Source organism: Motacilla alba, unplaced genomic scaffold, assembly GCF_015832195.1.
Source record: "Motacilla alba alba isolate MOTALB_02 unplaced genomic scaffold, Motacilla_alba_V1.0_pri HiC_scaffold_34, whole genome shotgun sequence".
NCBI lineage: Eukaryota > Metazoa > Chordata > Aves > Passeriformes > Motacillidae > Motacilla > Motacilla alba.
Window position 1 is genome coordinate 1,469,950 of NW_024037436.1, and position 16,192 is coordinate 1,486,141.

A 16,192-nucleotide genomic window follows, 5' to 3' on the forward strand; every position below is an offset into this window, starting at 1 on the left:
TCCAATTTTTGAGGGATTTGGTGAAACCAAATCAATTTTTTTGGACTTTGATCCACCCCAAACCCATTCCTGAGGACTTTGATCCACCTCAAACTCATTCTTGAGGGATTCATCAAACCCAACCCATTCTTGAAGAGTTTCATCCACCCCAAAGCCCTTTTTGAGGGATTTACCCAAACCCAACCCATTCTTGAGGAGCTTCATCCACCCCAAACTCATTCTTGAGCGATTTGGTCAAACCCAAACCCATTTTTGAGGAGTTTGATCAAACCCAAGATCGTTTTTGATGGATTTGGTCATACCCAAGCCAATTTTTGAAGGATTTGGTGAAACCAAACCCGTTCTTGAGGAGCTTCATCCACCCCAAACCCATTCTTGAGGGATTTGCTCAAACCCAAACCCATTCTTGAGGAGTTTGATCAAACCCAATTTTGTTTTTGAGGGATTTGGTCAAACCAAACCCAGTTTTTTGGACTTTGATCCACCCCAAACCCATTCCTGAGGACTTTGATCCACCCCAAACCCATTCTTGAGGGATTTGCTCAAACCCAAACCCATTCTTGAGGAGCTTCATCCACCCCAAACCCATTTTTGAGAGATTTGGTCAAACCAAATCCATTTTTTTGGACTTTGATCCACCCCAAACCCATTCTTGAGGAGTTTGATCCACCTCAAACCCATTCTTGAGGACTTTGATCCACCTCAAACTCATTCTTGAGGGACTTCATCAAACCCAACCCATTCTTGAGGAGCTTCATCCACCCCAAACCCATTCTTGAGGAGTTTGATCAAACCCAATCCAATTTTTGAGGGATTTGCTCAAACCAAACCCAGATTTTTGGACTTTGATCCACCCCAAACCCATTCCTGAGGAGTTTGACCCACCCCAAACCCATTTTTGATGGATTTGGTGAAACCAAACCCATTCTTGAGGAGCTTCATCCACCCCAAACCCATTCTTGAGGGATTTGGTCAAACCCAATCCAATTTTTGAGGGATTTGCTCAAACCAAACCCAGATTTTTGGACTTTGATCCACCCCAAACCCATTCTTGAGGGATTTACCCAAACCCACCCCCAATTTTGGGGCAAAGGGGCCGATGTTGGGCTACCTCGTACATGAAGATGTCGAAGACGCGCGTGGCCACGGGCAGGGGGAAGGTGGTGAGGAAGAGCGTGAGGAACCAACCCAAACTCTGAGGGATTTGGTTCCACCCCAAATTTTGATGGATTTGGTCAAACCCAACCCAAATTTTCATGGATTTGGTGAAACCAAACCCGTTCTTGAGGAGCTTCATCCACCCCAAACCCATTCTTGAGGGATTTGCTCAAACCCAAACCCATTTTTGAGGAGTTTGGTCAAACCCAATCCAATTTTTGAGGGATTTGCTCAAACCAAACCCAGATGTTTGGACTTTGATCCACCCCAAACCCATTCTTGAGGGATTTGCTCAAACCCAAACCCATTCTTGAGGAGCTTCATCCACCCCAAACCCATTTTTGAGAGATTTGGTCAAACCAAATCCATTTTTTTGGACTTTGATCCACCCCAAACCCATTCCTGAGGACTTTGATCCACCTCAAACCCATTCTTGAGGACTTTGATCCACCTCAAACCCATTCTTGAGGACTTTGATCCACCCCAAACTCATTCTTGAGGGACTTCATCAAACCCAACCCATTCTTGAGGAGCTTCATCCACCCCAAACCCATTCTTGAGGGATTTGCTCAAACCCAAACCCGTTTTTGAGGAGTTTGGTCAAACCCAATCTCACTTTTGAGGGATTTGGTCAAACCAAACCCAGTTTTTTGGACTTTGATCCACCCCAAACCCATTCCTGAGGACTTTGATCCACCCCAAACCCATTCCTGAAGACTTTGATCCACCCCAAACCCATTCCTGAAGACTTTGATCCTCCCCAAACTCATTCTTGAGGACTTTGATCCACCCCAAACCCATTCTTGAGGGATTTGCTCAAACCCAAACCCGTTTTTGAGGAGTTTGATCAAACCAAATCCAATTTTTGAGGGATTTGGTCAAACCAAATCCATTTTTTTGGACTTTGATCCACCCCAAACCCATTCCTGAAGACTTTGATCCACCCCAAACCCATTCCTGAGGAGTTTGATCCACCCCAAACCCATTTTTGAGGGACTTCATCAAACCCAACCCATTCTTGAGGAGCTTCATCCACCCCAAACCCATTCTTGAAGGTTTTGCTCAAACCCAAACCCGTTTTTGAGGAGTTTGATCAAACCCAATCCAATTTTTGAGGCATTTGGTCAAACCAAATCCATGTTTTGGACTTTGATCCACCCCAAACCCATTCCTGAGGAGTTTGACCCACCCCAAACCCATTCCTGAGGAGTTTGATCCACCCCAAACTCATTTTTGAGGGACTTCATCAAACCCAACCCATTCTTGAGGAGCTTCATCCACCCCAAACCCATTCTTGAGGGATTTGGTCAAACCCAATCCAATTTTTGAGGGATTTGCTCAAACCAAACCCAGATTTTTGGACTTTGATCCACCCCAAACCCATTCTTGAGGGATTTACCCAAACCCAACCCCAATTTTGGGGCAAAGGGGCCGATGTTGGGCTACCTCGTACATGAAGATGTCGAAGACGCGCGTGGCCACGGGCAGGGGGAAGGTGGCGAGGAAGAGCGTGAGGAACCAACCCAAACTCTGAGGGATTTGGTTCCTCCGCAAATTTTGATGGATTTGGTCAAACCCAACCCAAATTTTCATGGATTTGTTGAAACCAAACCCGTTCTTGAGGAGCTTCATCCACCCCAAACCCATTCTTGAGGGATTTGCTCAAACCCAAACCCATTTTTGAGGAGTTTGATCAAACCCAATCCAATTTTTGAGAGATTTGGCCAAACCAAACCCATTCTTGAGGACTTTGATCCACCCCAAACCCATTCTTGAGGACTTTGATCCACCCCAAACCCATTTTTGATGGATTTGGTGAAACCAAACCCATTCTTGAGGAGCTTCATCCACCCCAAACCCATTCTTGAGGGATTTGCTCAAACCCAATCCAATTTTTGAGGGATTTGCTCAAACCAAACCCAGATTTTTGGACTTTGATCCACCCCAAACCCATTTTTGAGGGATTTACCCAAACCCAACCCAATTTTGGGGCAAAGGGGCCGACGTTGGGCTACCTCGTACATGAAGATGTCGAAGACGCGCGTGGCCACGGGCAGGGGGAAGGTGGTGAGGAAGAGCGTGAGGAACCAGGACGAGGCGTACATGGAGGTGAGGAAGCTCTGCGAGCGGAAGTGCACGTTCAGCTCCGGCAGCTGCTCCTGCGGGGAGAGGAACGGGAATTCGGGGTTGGATTCGGGGAGAAAAATGGGAATTTTGGGTCAGACAAAAATGGGAATCTGGGGTTGGACAAAAATGGGAATTTGGGGTCAGATTCCTGGGAAAAAACGGGAATTCGGGGTTGGATTTGGGGAGAAAAATGGGAATGTGGGGTTGGATTTGGGGAGAAAAATGGGAATTTTGGGTCGGACAAAAATGGGAATTTGGGGTTGGATTCGGGGAGGAAAACTGGGAATTTGGGGTTGGACAAAAATAGGAATTTGGGGTTGGATTTGGGGAGGAAAATGGGAATTTGGGGTTGGATTCGGGGAGGAAAATGGGAATTTGGGGTTGGACAAAAATGGGAATTTGGGGTTGGATTCGGGGAGGAAAATTGGGAATTTGGGGTTGGACAAAAATGGGAATTCGGGGTTGGATTCGGGGAGGAAAATGGGAATTTGGGGTTGGATTCAGGGAGAAAAATGGGAATTTTGGGTCAGACAGAAATGGGAATTTGGGGTTGGATTTGAGGAGGAAAATTGGGAATTTGGGGTTGGACAAAAACGGGAATTTGGGGTTGGACAAAATCGGGAATTCGGGGTCTGGATGTGGGGACAAAAGCGGGAATTGGGGGTGTGTCTGTGTCTCCCCGTCCCCACCTGCAGCAGGAACTCGAACTGGTAGATGCAGAGCCCCAGCTCGGCCATGCTGGGCTTGAAGAGCTCGCGCAGCCGGTACTCCTGCATCAGGCGCACGAAGACGCTGAACGCCTCCTCCTCCGGCATCTGCGGCGGCACGAGCCCGGGATTCACACAAAAACCCCGGGAATTCCCAGCAAAAACCCCGGAATTCCCAGCAAAAACCCCGGAATTCCCAGCAAAAACCCCGGAATTCCCAGCAAAATCCCCGGAATTCCCGTTGAATGGACGGAATTCCCACCAAATGCTGAACGCCTCCTCCTCCGGCATCTGCGGCGGCACGAGCCCGGGATTCGCGCAAAAACCCCGGGAATTCCCAGCAAAAACCCTGGAATTCCCAGCAAAACCCCCGGAATTCCCAGCAAAATCCCCGGAATTCCCATTGAACGGATGGAATTCCCACCAAATGCTGAACGCCTCCTCCTCTGGCATCTGTGGCGGGACGAGCCCGGGATTCACACAAAACCCCCGGGAATTCCCAGCAAAATCCCTGGAATTCCCAGCAAAATCCCGAAATTCCCTTTGAACGGACGGAATTCCCACCAAATGCTGAACGCCTCCTCCTCCGGCATCTGCGGCGGGACGAGCCCGGGATTCACACAAAAACCCCGGGAATTCCCAGCAAAAACCCCGGAATTCCCAGCAAAACCCCCGGAATTCCCAGCAAAATCCCCGGAATTCCCTTTGAACGGATGGAATTCCCACCAAATGCTGAACGCCTCCTCCTCCGGCATCTGCGGCGGCACGAGCCCGGGATTCACGCAAAAACCCCGGGAATTCCCAGCAAAACCCCTGGAATTCCCAGCAAAACCCCCGGAATTCCCAGCAGAAACCCCATAATTCCCTTTGAACGGACAGAATTCCCACCAAATGCTGAAAGTCGCCTCCTCCGGCATCTGCAGCGGGACGAGCCCGGGATTCACGCAAAAACCCCGGGAATTCCCAGCAAAATCCCCGGAATTACCACAAAAAACCCAAATTCTCACAAAAAACCCCAGAATTCCCTCAAAAAAAACCTGGAATTCCCACCAAAATCCCCAGAATTCCCTCAAAACCCCCCAGAACTCACACAAAAAAACCCCAGAATTCCCACCAAAAAAACCCCTGAAATTCCTAAAAAAAACCCCCTGGAATTCCCACCAAAACCCTGGAATTCCTACAAAAAACCCCAGAATTCCCTCAAAAAACCCCCTGAAATTCCCAAAAAACCTTGGAATTCCCCAAACCCCCGGCATTCCCAAATCCCGGCGTTCGTTCCCAAATCCTGGCGTTCCCAAATCCCGGTGTTCGTACCCAAATCCCGGTGTTCGTTCCCAAATCCCAGCGTTCATTCCCAAATCCCGGCGTTCGTTCCCAAATCCCGGCGTTCATTCCCAAATCCCGGCGCTCATTCCCAAATCCCAGCATTCCCAAATCCCGGTGCTCGTTCCCAAATCCCGACGTTCCCAAATCCCGGCATTCGTTCCCAAATCCCGACATTCCCAAATCCCGGCGTTCCCAAATCCCGGCGCTCGTTCCCAAATCCCGGCGTTCGTTCCCAAATCCCGGCGTTCATTCCCAAATCCCGGCGTTCGTTCCCAAATCCCGGCGCTCGTTCCCAAATCCCGGCGCTCGTTCCCAAATCCCGGCGCTCGTTCCCAAATCCCGGCGTTCATTCCCAAATCCCGGCGCTCATCCCGGCGCTCATTCCCAAATCCCGGCGTTCGTTCCCAAATTCCGGCGCTCGTTCCCAAATCCCGACACTCCCAAATCCCAACGCTCGTTCCCAAATCCCGGCGCTCGTTCCCAAATCCCGACATTCCCAAATCCCGGCGTTCCCAAATCCCGCCGTTCATTCCCAAATCCCAACATTCCCAAATCCCGGCGTTCATTCCCAAATCCCGGCGTTCATTCCCAAATCCCGGCGCTCGTTCCCAAAGCCCTGTGTTCATTCCCAAATCCCGGCGTTCGTTCCCAAATCCCGTCGTTCCCAAATCCCGGCGTTCCCAAATCCCGGCGTTCATTCCCAATCCCGACATTCCCAAATCCCGGTGTTCGTTCCCAAATCCCGGCGTTCCCAAATCCCGGCCTCGCTCCCCACCTGCATCAGCAGCAGTCCCACGATGAAGGCGCTGCCCTGGCAGTACCCGACCTCCCGATCCACCAGCGAGTAGGCCTGGACAGTGTCCCCAGGGTCACCTCCTGTGTCACCTCCCGTCCCAGTGCCACCCCTCTGTCCCCAGGGTCACCTCCTGTGTCCCCAGAGTCACCTCCTGTGTCCCCAGGGTCACCTCCCGTCCCAGTGCCACCCCTGTGTCCCCAGAGTCACCTCCCGTCCCAGTGCCACCCCTGTGTCCCCAGGGTCACCTCCTGTGTCCCCAGGGTCACCTCCCGTCCCAGTGCCACCCCTGTGTCCCCAGAGTCACCTCCCGTCCCAGTGCCACCCCTGTGTCCCCAGGGTCACCTCCTGTGTCCCCAGGGTCACCTCCCGTCCCAGTGCCACCCCTGTGTCCCCAGAGTCACCTCCCGTCCCAGTGCCACCCCTGTGTCCCCGGGTCACCTCCTGTGTCCCCAGTGTCACCTCCTGTGTCACCTCCTGTCCCAGCGCCACCCCTGTGTCCCCAGGGTCACCTCCCGTCCCAGTGCCACCCCTGTGTCCCCAGAGTCACCTCCTGTGCCACCTCCTGTCCCTGTGCCACCCCTGTGTCCCCAGAGTCACCTCCTGTCCCAGTGCCACCCCTGTGTCACCTTCAGTGTCACCTGAGGAGAGCCTCCTGTGCCACCTCCTGTCCCTGTGCCACCCCTGTGTCCCCAGTGTCACCTCCTGTGCCACCTCCTGTCCCAGTGCCACCCCTCTGTCCCCAGTGTCCCATCCTGTGTCACCTCCTGTCCCTGTGCCACCCCTGTGTCACCTTCAGTGTCACCTGAGGAGAGCCTCCTGTGCCACCTCCCGTCCCAGTGCCACCCCGGCAGTGTCCCCAGGCTGTCACCTTCATGACAGTGAGGAGCACCTCCTGGCCCTGTCCCACCCCAGATCCATGTCCCAGGTGTCCCCAGGCTGTCACCTCCATGACGTTGAAGAGCACCTGGCCCTGTCCCACCCCTGGCGGTGTCCCCAGGCTGTCACCTTCATGACGTTGAAGAGCACCTCCTGGCCCTATCCTAGTGCCACCCCCAGCAGTGTCCCAGGTGTCCCCAGGCTGTCACCTTCATGATGTTGAAGAGCACCTCCTGGCCCTGTCCCACCCCTGGCAGTGTCCCCGGTGTCCCCAGGCTGTCACCTTCATGACGTTGAAGAGCACCTCCTGGCCCTGTCCCTGTCCCAGTGCCACCCCTGGCAGTGTCCCCAGGCTGTCACCTTCATGACGTTGAAGAGCACCTCCTGGCCCTGGCCCTGTCCCAGTGCCACCCCTGGCAGTGTCCCCAGGCTGTCACCTTCATGACGTTGAAGAGCACCTCCTGGCCCTGTCCCTGTCCCAGTGCCACCCCTGGCAGTGTCCCCGGTGTCCCCAGGCTGTCACCTTCATGACGTTGAAGAGCACCTCCTGGCCCTGTCCCACCCCTGGCAGTGTCCCCGGTGTCCCCAGGCTGTCACCTTCATGATGTTGAAGAGCACCTCCTGGCCCTGTCCCTGTCCCAGTGCCACCCCTGGCAGTGTCCCCAGGCTGTCACCTTCATGACGTTGAAGAGCACCTCCTGGCCCTGTCCCTGTCCCAGTGCCACCCCTGGCAGTGTCCCCGGTGTCCCCAGGCTGTCACCTTCATGACGTTGAAGAGCACCTCCTGGCCCTGTCCCACCCCTGGCAGTGTCCCCGGTGTCCCCAGGCTGTCACCTTCATGACGTTGAAGAGCACCTCCTGGCCCTGTCCCTGTCCCAGTCCCACCCCTGGCAGTGTCCCCAGGCTGTCACCTTCATGACGTTGAAGAGCACCTCCTGGCCCTGTCCCTGTCCCACCCCTGGCAGTGTCCCCGGTGTCCCCAGGCTGTCACCTTCATGACGTTGAAGAGCACCTCCTGGCCCTGTCCCTGTCCCAGTGCCACCCCTGGCAGTGTCCCCGGTGTCCCCAGGCTGTCACCTTCATGACGTTGAAGAGCACCTCCTGGCCCTGTCCCACCCCTGGCAGTGTCCCCGGTGTCCCCAGGCTGTCACCTTCATACCGTTGAAGAGCACCTCCTGGCCCTGTCCCACCCCTGGCAGTGTCCCCAGGCTGTCACCTTCATGACGTTGAAGAGCACCTCCTGGCCCTGTCCATGTCCCAGTGCCACCCCTGGCAGTGTCCCCGGTGTCCCCAGGCTGTCACCTTCATGACGTTGAAGAGCACCTCCTGGCCCTGTCCCACCCCTGGCAGTGTCCCCGGAGTGTCACCTTCATGATGTTGAAGAGCACCTCCTATCCCACCTCAGATCCCTGTCCCACCCCAGATCCATGTCCCAGGTGTCCCCAGGCTGTCACCTCCATGACGCTGAAGAGCACCTGGCCCTGTCCCACCCCTGGCAGTGTCCCCAGGCTGTCACCTTCATGACGTTGAAGAGCACCTCCTGGCCCTGTCCCTGTCCCACTCCTGGCAGTGTCCCCGGTGTCCCCAGGCTGTCACCTTCATGACGTTGAAGAGCACCTCCTGGCCCTGTCCCTGTCCCAGTGCCACCCCTGGCAGTGTCCCCGGTGTCCCCAGGCTGTCACCTTCATGACGTTGAAGAGCACCTCCTGGCCCTGTCCCTGTCCCAGTGCCACCCCTGGCAGTGTCCCCAGGCTGTCACCTTCATGACGTTGAAGAGCACCTCCTGGCCCTGTCCCTGTCCCAGTGCCACCCCTGGCAGTGTCCCCAGGCTGTCACCTTCATGCCGTTGAAGAGCACCTCCTGGCCCTGTCCCACCCCTGGCAGTGTCCCCGGTGTCCCCAGGCTGTCACCTTCATGACGTTGAAGAGCACCTCCTGGCCCTGTCCCTGTCCCAGTGCCACCCCTGGCAGTGTCCCCGGTGTCCCCAGGCTGTCACCTTCATACCGTTGAAGAGCACCTCCTGGCCCTGTCCCACCCCTGGCAGTGTCCCCAGGCTGTCACCTTCATGATGTTGAAGAGCACCTCCTGGCCCTGGCCCTGTCCCAGTGCCACCCCTGGCAGTGTCCCAGGTGTCCCCAGGCTGTCACCTTCATGACGTTGAAGAGCACCTCCTGTCCCAGTGCCACCCCTGGCAGTGTCCCCGGAGTGTCACCTTCATGCCGCTGAAGAGCACCTCCTGGCCCTGTCCCACCCCTGGCAGTGTCCCCGGTGTCCCCAGGCTGTCACCTTCATGACGTTGAAGAGCACCTCCTGGCCCAGGCTGTCCTGGCCCTTGAAGAAGTCGTGCTCGGGGTAGGTGCGGGCGATGTCGCGGCGGATCAGGCGCTCGCAGGGCGAGCTCATGCGCAGCAGCTCCGAGTACTGCGCCTTGAGCGGCAGCTCGGCCGCGCTGCACAGCAGCTGCCACACGATGGCCCGGAAGTGGTGCGGGATCCCCTTCCGGATCAGCTCCTGGGGACAGACCCCAAATGTCACCCCAAACCCCAATCGTGACCCCAAACGTGACCCCAAAGCCATCGCATTGACCCCAAACGTGACCCCAAAGCCATCGCATTGACCCCAAACACGATCCCAAATCTGCTGCTCCACACGATGGCCCGGAAGAGGTGCGGGATCCCCTTCCGGATCAGCTCCTGGGGACAGACCCCAAATGTCACCCCAAACCCCAAACGTGATCCCAAACATGACCCTAAAGACATCCCATTGACCCCAAACACGATCCCAAATCTGCTGCTCCACACGATGACCTGGAAGAGGTGTGGGATCCCCTTCCGGATCAGCTCCTGGGGACAGACCCCAAATGTCACACAGACTGACCCCAAATGTCACCCCAAACCCCAAACGTGATCCCAAACATGACCCTAAAGACATCGCATTGACCCCAAACGTGACCCCAAATCTGCTGCTCCACACAATGGCCCGGAAGAGGTGCGGGATCCCCTTCCGGATCAGCTCATGGGGACAGACCTCAAATGTCACCCCAAACCCCAAACGTGACCCCAAAGCCATCCCATTGACCCCAAACGTGACCCCAAAGCCATCCCATTGACCCCAAACACGATCCCGAATCTGCTGCTCCAGGGCACAGCAGCTGCCACACGATGGCCTGGAAGAGGTGCGGGATCCCCTTCCGGATCAGCTCCTGGGGACAGACCCCAAATGTCACCACAAGTGTCACCACAAAGCCCAAACGTGACCCCAAAGCCATCGCATTGACTCCAAACGTGACCCCAAAGCCATCGCATTGACCCCAAACACAATCCCAAATCTGCTGCTCCACACGATGACCTGGAAGAGGTGCGGGATCCCCTTCCGGATCAGCTCCTGGGGACAGACCCCAAATGTCACACAGACTGACCCCAAATGTCACCCCAAACCCCAAACGTGATCCTAAACATGACCCTAAAGACATCCCATTGACCCCAAACGTGACCCCAAATCTGCTGCTCCACACGATGACCCGGAAGAGGTGCGGGATCCCCTTCCGGATCAGCTCCTGGGGACAGACCCCAAATGTCACCCCAAACCCCAAACGTGACCCCAAAGCCATCGCATTGACCCCAAACAAGATCCCAAATCTGCTGCTCCACACGATGGCCCGGAAGAGGTGCGGGATCCCCTTCCGGATCAGCTCCTGGGGACAGTGGGGTCAGGGTGACCCCAAACATGATCAAAGCATGGGATGGCCAAAGCAGGACCCAAGCCGTGTCCTCCTGTTGGACAAATGCACCCCAAAACGTGGCCAGGCGACCAAATCGGCCCCAAAACGTGAGCCAAGGGAACAAATCCATCCCAAAACACCACAAACTGGAGAAAGCCATCCCAAAACACCACAAACTGGAGAAATCCATCCCAAAACACCATAAACTGAACAAGTCCATCCCAAAACACCAAAAATTGGAGAAATCCAACCCAAAACACCACAAAATGGAGAAATCCATCCCAAAACACCACAAAATGGACAAATCCACCTCAAAACTCCTCCCATTGGTCAAACCCACCCCAAAACCTGCCCTACTGGACAAACACACCCCAAAACTCATCCCATTGGACACACCCACCCCAAAACCCAACAAATTGGACAAATCCATCCCAAAACACCACAAAATGGACAAATCCATCCCGAAACACCAAAAATTGGAGAAATCCATCCCAAAACACCACAAAATGGAGAAATCCAACCCAAAACACCACAAAATGGACAGATCCAACCCAAAACACCACAAACTGAACAAGTCCATCCTAAAACACAACAAATTGGACAAATCCACCCCAAAACCCCACAAATTGGACAATTCCACCCCAAAACCCAAGGAACCGGACAATTCCACCCCAAAACCCCACAAACTGGACAATTCCACACCAAAACCCCACAAATTGGACAAATCCACCCCAAAACCCCACAAACTGGACAATTCCACCCCAAAACCCCACAAATTGGACAAATCCATCCCAAAACCCCACAAACTGGACAATTCCACCCCAAAACCCAAGGAATTGGACAATTCCATCCCAAAACCCCACAAACTGGACAATTCCACCCCAAAACCCAAGGAACCGGAGAATTCCACCCCAAAACCCCACAAATTGGACAAATCCATCCCAAAACCCAAGGAATCGGACAATTCCACCCCAAAACCCCACAAATTGGACAAATCCATCCCAAAACCCAAGGAACCGGAGAATTCCACCCCAAAACCCCAACAAATTGGACAATTCCACCCCAAAACCCAAGGAATCGGACAAATCCACCCCAAAACCCCACAAATTGGACAAAAATGCACCCCAAAACTCCTCCCACAGGACACACCCACCCCAAAACTCCTCCCATTGGACACATGACCCCAAAACTCATCCTATTGGACACAGCCACCCCAAAACTCCTCCCACTGGACACACCCACCCCAAAACTCATCCTATTGGACGCACGACCCCAAAACTGATCCCATTGGACACACCCACCCAAAACTCATCCTATTGGACACTCCCACCCCAAAACTCATCCAATTAGACACACGACCCCAAAACTGATCCCATTGGACACACCCACCCCAAAACTCCTCCCACTGGACACACCCACCCCAAAACTCCTCCCATTGGACACACCCACCCCAAAACCCAACAAATTGGACAATTCCACCCCAAAACCCCACAAACTGGACAATTCCACCCCAAAAGCCAAGGAATTGGACAATTCCACCCCAAAAGCACCTTGAGCAGCTTCTCCTTCTTCTTCCTCCACTTGTCCCAGTCGCTGACGATGCGGCCCCAGAGGATCCAGGTGTCCTCCTCCAGGTGGCCCAGGTTGGACGAGGCCGAGGAGCTGGACACCAGCGAGGAGCCGCTGCTGCGCCGCGAGCCGTTCACCGAGCGCAGCGACTTGGAGTCGGCCTCCAGCAGCCTGGGCAGCGGCACGCGCGCACAAAAGTCACCAAACTCACCCGAAACGGGCACAAAAGGGCACAAAAGGGGCACAAAAGGGGAACAAAAGGGGTCTGGAGGAGGTGGGAGTGACCCAAAATGTGTCCTCAGGAGGTGGGAGTGACACAAAAGGTGTCCAGAGAGGGTGGGATTGACCCAGAACTGACCTGGAGAGAGCGACCCAAAACTGACCCAGAACTGACCCAAAACTGACCCAAAACTGACCCAGAACTGACCCAAAACTGACCCAAAACTGACCCAAAACTGACCCAGAACTGACCCAGAACTGACCAAGAACTGACCCAAAACTGACCCAAAACTGACCCAGAACTGACCCAAAACTGACCCAGAACTGACCCAAAACTGACCCAGAACTGACCCAAAACTGACCCAGAACTGACCCAAAATGTGTCCTGAGGAGGTGGCAGTGACACAAAAGGTGTCCAGGGCAGGTGGGAGTGACCCAAACCTGACCCAAAATGTGCTCAGAGAGGGTGGGAGTGACCCAAAACTGACCCAGAACCGACCCAAAATGTGCCCAAAGGAGGTGGGAGTGATCCAGAAGTGACCCCAAATGTGTCCTGAGGAGGTGGCAGTGACAAAAAAGGAGTCCAGAGAGGGTGGGAGTGACACAAAAGGTGTCCAGCAGAGGTGGGATTGACCCAAAATGTGCCCAGAGAGGGTGGGAGTGACCCAAAACTGACCCAAAGTGTGCCCAAAGGAGGTGGGAGTGACACAAAAGGTGTCCAGAGAGGGTGGGAGTGACACAAAAGGTGTCCAGAGAGGGTGGGAGTGACACAAAATGTGTCCTGAGGAGGTGGGAGTGACACAGAAGTGACCCAAAATGTGCCCAGAGAGGGTGGGAGTGACCCAGAAGTGACCCAAAAAGTGTCCTGAGGAGGTGGGAGTGACCCCAAATGTGTCCTGGGGAGATGGGAGTGACCCCAAATGTGTCCTGAGGAGGTGGGAGTGACACAAAATGAGTCCAGAGAGGGTGGGAGTGACACAAAACTGACCCAGAACTGACCCAGAACTGACCCAAAATGTGCCCAAAGGAGGTGCGAGTGACCCAGAAGTGACCCAAAATGTGCCCAGAGAGGGTGGGAGTGACACAGAAGTGACCCCAAATGTGTCCTGAGGAGGTGGCAGTGACACAAAAGGTGTCCAGAGAGGGTGGGAGTGACACAAAAGGTGTCCAGCAGAGGTGGGATTGACCCAAAATGTGCCCAGAGAGTGGGAGTGACCCAAAACTGACCCAAAATGTGTCCTGAGGAGGTGGGAGTGACCCAAAACTGACCCAGAACCGCCCCAAAATGTGCCCAAAGGAGGTGGGAGTGATCCAGAAGTGACCCCAAATGTGTCCTGAGGAGGTGGCAGTGACAAAAAAGGAGTCCAGAGAGGGTGGGAGAGACACAAAAGGTGTCCAGCAGAGGTGGGATTGACCCAAAATGTGCCCAGAGAGGGTGGGAGTGACCCAAAACTGACCCAAAGTGTGCCCAAAGGAGGTGGGAGTGACACAAAAGGTGTCCAGAGAGGGTGGGAGTGACACAAAAGGTGGCCAGCAGAGGTGGGATTGACCCAAAATGTGCCCAGAGAGGGTGGGAGTGACCCAAAACTGACCCAAAGTGTGCCCAAAGGAGGTGGGAGTGACACAAAAGGTGTCCAGAGAGGGTGGGAGTGACACAAAAGGTGTCCAGAGAGGGTGGGAGTGACACAAAAGGTGTCCAGAGAGGGTGGGAGTGACACAAAATGTGTCCTGAGGAGGTGGGAGTGACACAGAAGTGACCCAAAATGTGCCCAGAGAGGGTGGGAGTGACCCAGAAGTGACCCAAAAAGTGTCCTGAGGAGGTGGGAGTGACCCCAAATGTGTCCTGGGGAGGTGGGAGTGACACAAAATGAGTCCAGAGAGGGTGGGAGTGACACAAAACTGACCCAGAACTGACCCAGAACTGACCCAGAACTGACCCAAAATGTGCCCAAAGGAGGTGGGAATGACACAGAAGTGACCCCAAATGCGTCCTGAGGAGGTGGCAGTGACACAAAAGGTGCCCAGAGAGGGTGGGAGTGACACAAACGTGACCTGGAGAGAGCGACCCAAAACTGACCCAGAAGTGACCCAGAAGTGACCCAAAACTGGCCCAGAACTGACCCAGAACTGACCCAAAACTGACCCAGAACTGACCCCAAATGTGTCCTGAGGAGGTGGGAGTGACCCAAAACTGACCCAGAACTGACCCCAAATGTGTCCTGAGGAGGTGGGAGTGACCCAAAACTGACCCAGAACTGACCCCAAATGTGTCCTGAGGAGGTGGGAGTGACCCAAAATGAGTCCAGAGAGGGTGGGAGTGACCCAAAACTGACCCCAAATGTGTCCAGAGAGGGTGGGAGTGAAACAAACGTGACCTGGAGAGAGCGACCCAAAACTGACCCAGAAGTGACCCAAAATGTGCCCAAAGGAGGTGGGAGTGATCCAGAAGAGACCCAAAATGTGCCCAGAGCAGGTGGGAGTGACCAAAAATGTGCCCAGAGCAGGTGGGAGTGACACAAAAGGTGCCCAGAGAGGGTGGGAGTGACCCAGAACTGACCCAAAATGTGCCCAGAGAGGGTGGGAGTGACCCAAAACTGACCCAAACTGACCCAAAACATGCCCAGAGAGGGTGAGATTGACACAAAATGTGCCGAGAGAGCGTAGGAGTGACCCAAAATGTGCCCAGAAGTGACCCAAAATGTGCCCAAAGGAGGTGGGAGTGACACAAAAGGTGTCCAGGGCAGGTGGGAGTGACCCAGAACTGGCCCAAACTGAGCCAAAATGTGCCCAGACAGAGTGGGAGTGATCCAGAAGTGACCCCAAATGTGTCCTGAGAAGGTGGCAGTGACACAAAATGTGTCCTGAGGAGGTGGGAGTGACCCAAAATGTGCCCAGAGAGGGTGGGAGTGACACAGAAGTGACCCCAAATGTGCCCAGAGAGGGTGGGAGTGACCCAGAACTGACCCCAAATGTGTCCAGAGGGGGTGGGAGTGACCCAGAAGTGACCCAAAATGAGTCCAGAGAGGGTGGGAGTGACACAAAACTGACCCAAAATGTGTCCTGAGGAGGTGGGAGTGACACAAAAAGGTGTCCAGAAGAGGTGGACTTGACCCAAACGTGACCTGGAGTGACCCAAAACTGACCCAAAACTGACCCAAAATGTGCCCAGAGAGGGTGGGAGGGACCCAAAACTGACCCAGAACTGACCTAGAACTGACCCAAAATGTGTCCTGAGGAGGTGGGAGTGACACAAACCTGAACTGACCAAAAACTGACCCAGAACTGACCCAGAACCGACCCAAAATGTGCCCAAAGGAGGTGTGAGTGATCCAGAAGTGACCCCAAATGTGTCCTGAGGAGGTGGGAGTGACACAAAAGGAGTCCAGAGAGGGTGTGAGTGACACAAAAGGTGTCCAGAAGAAGTGGGATTGACCCAAAATGTGCCCAGAGTGGGTGGGAGTGACCCAAAACTGACCCAAAATGTGTCCTGAGGAGGTGGGAGTGACACAAAAGGTGCCCAGCAGAGGTGGGATTGACCCAAAATGTGCCCAGAGAGGGTGGGAGTGATCCAGAACTGACCCAAAATGTTTCCTGAGGAGATGGGAGTGACCCAAAACGTCCTGAGAGGAGGTGGGAGAGACCCAAAATGTGCCCAGAGAAGATGGGAGTGATCCAGAACTGACCCAAACTGAC

General features: G+C 54.6%; 1 protein-coding gene across 1 annotated transcript in view; it reads right to left on the reverse strand.

Annotated features, from left to right (window-relative positions):
- LOC119696561 (EVI5-like protein) overlaps positions 1 to 16,192 on the reverse strand; it is a gene marked incomplete at its 3' end in the record, with an annotated part of 50,432 nt that overhangs the window by 24,887 nt on the left and 9,353 nt on the right. Inside the window, exons 3-7 of the mRNA XM_038126305.1 lie at positions 12,262 to 12,451; positions 9,277 to 9,501; positions 6,094 to 6,168; positions 3,975 to 4,100; positions 3,174 to 3,317 (exon numbers count right to left, since the gene is read on the reverse strand). Coding sequence (XP_037982233.1) covers positions 3,174 to 3,317; positions 3,975 to 4,100; positions 6,094 to 6,168; positions 9,277 to 9,501; positions 12,262 to 12,451 — 760 coding nt within the window. The remainder of the gene's footprint in view (positions 1 to 3,173; positions 3,318 to 3,974; positions 4,101 to 6,093; positions 6,169 to 9,276; positions 9,502 to 12,261; positions 12,452 to 16,192) is intronic.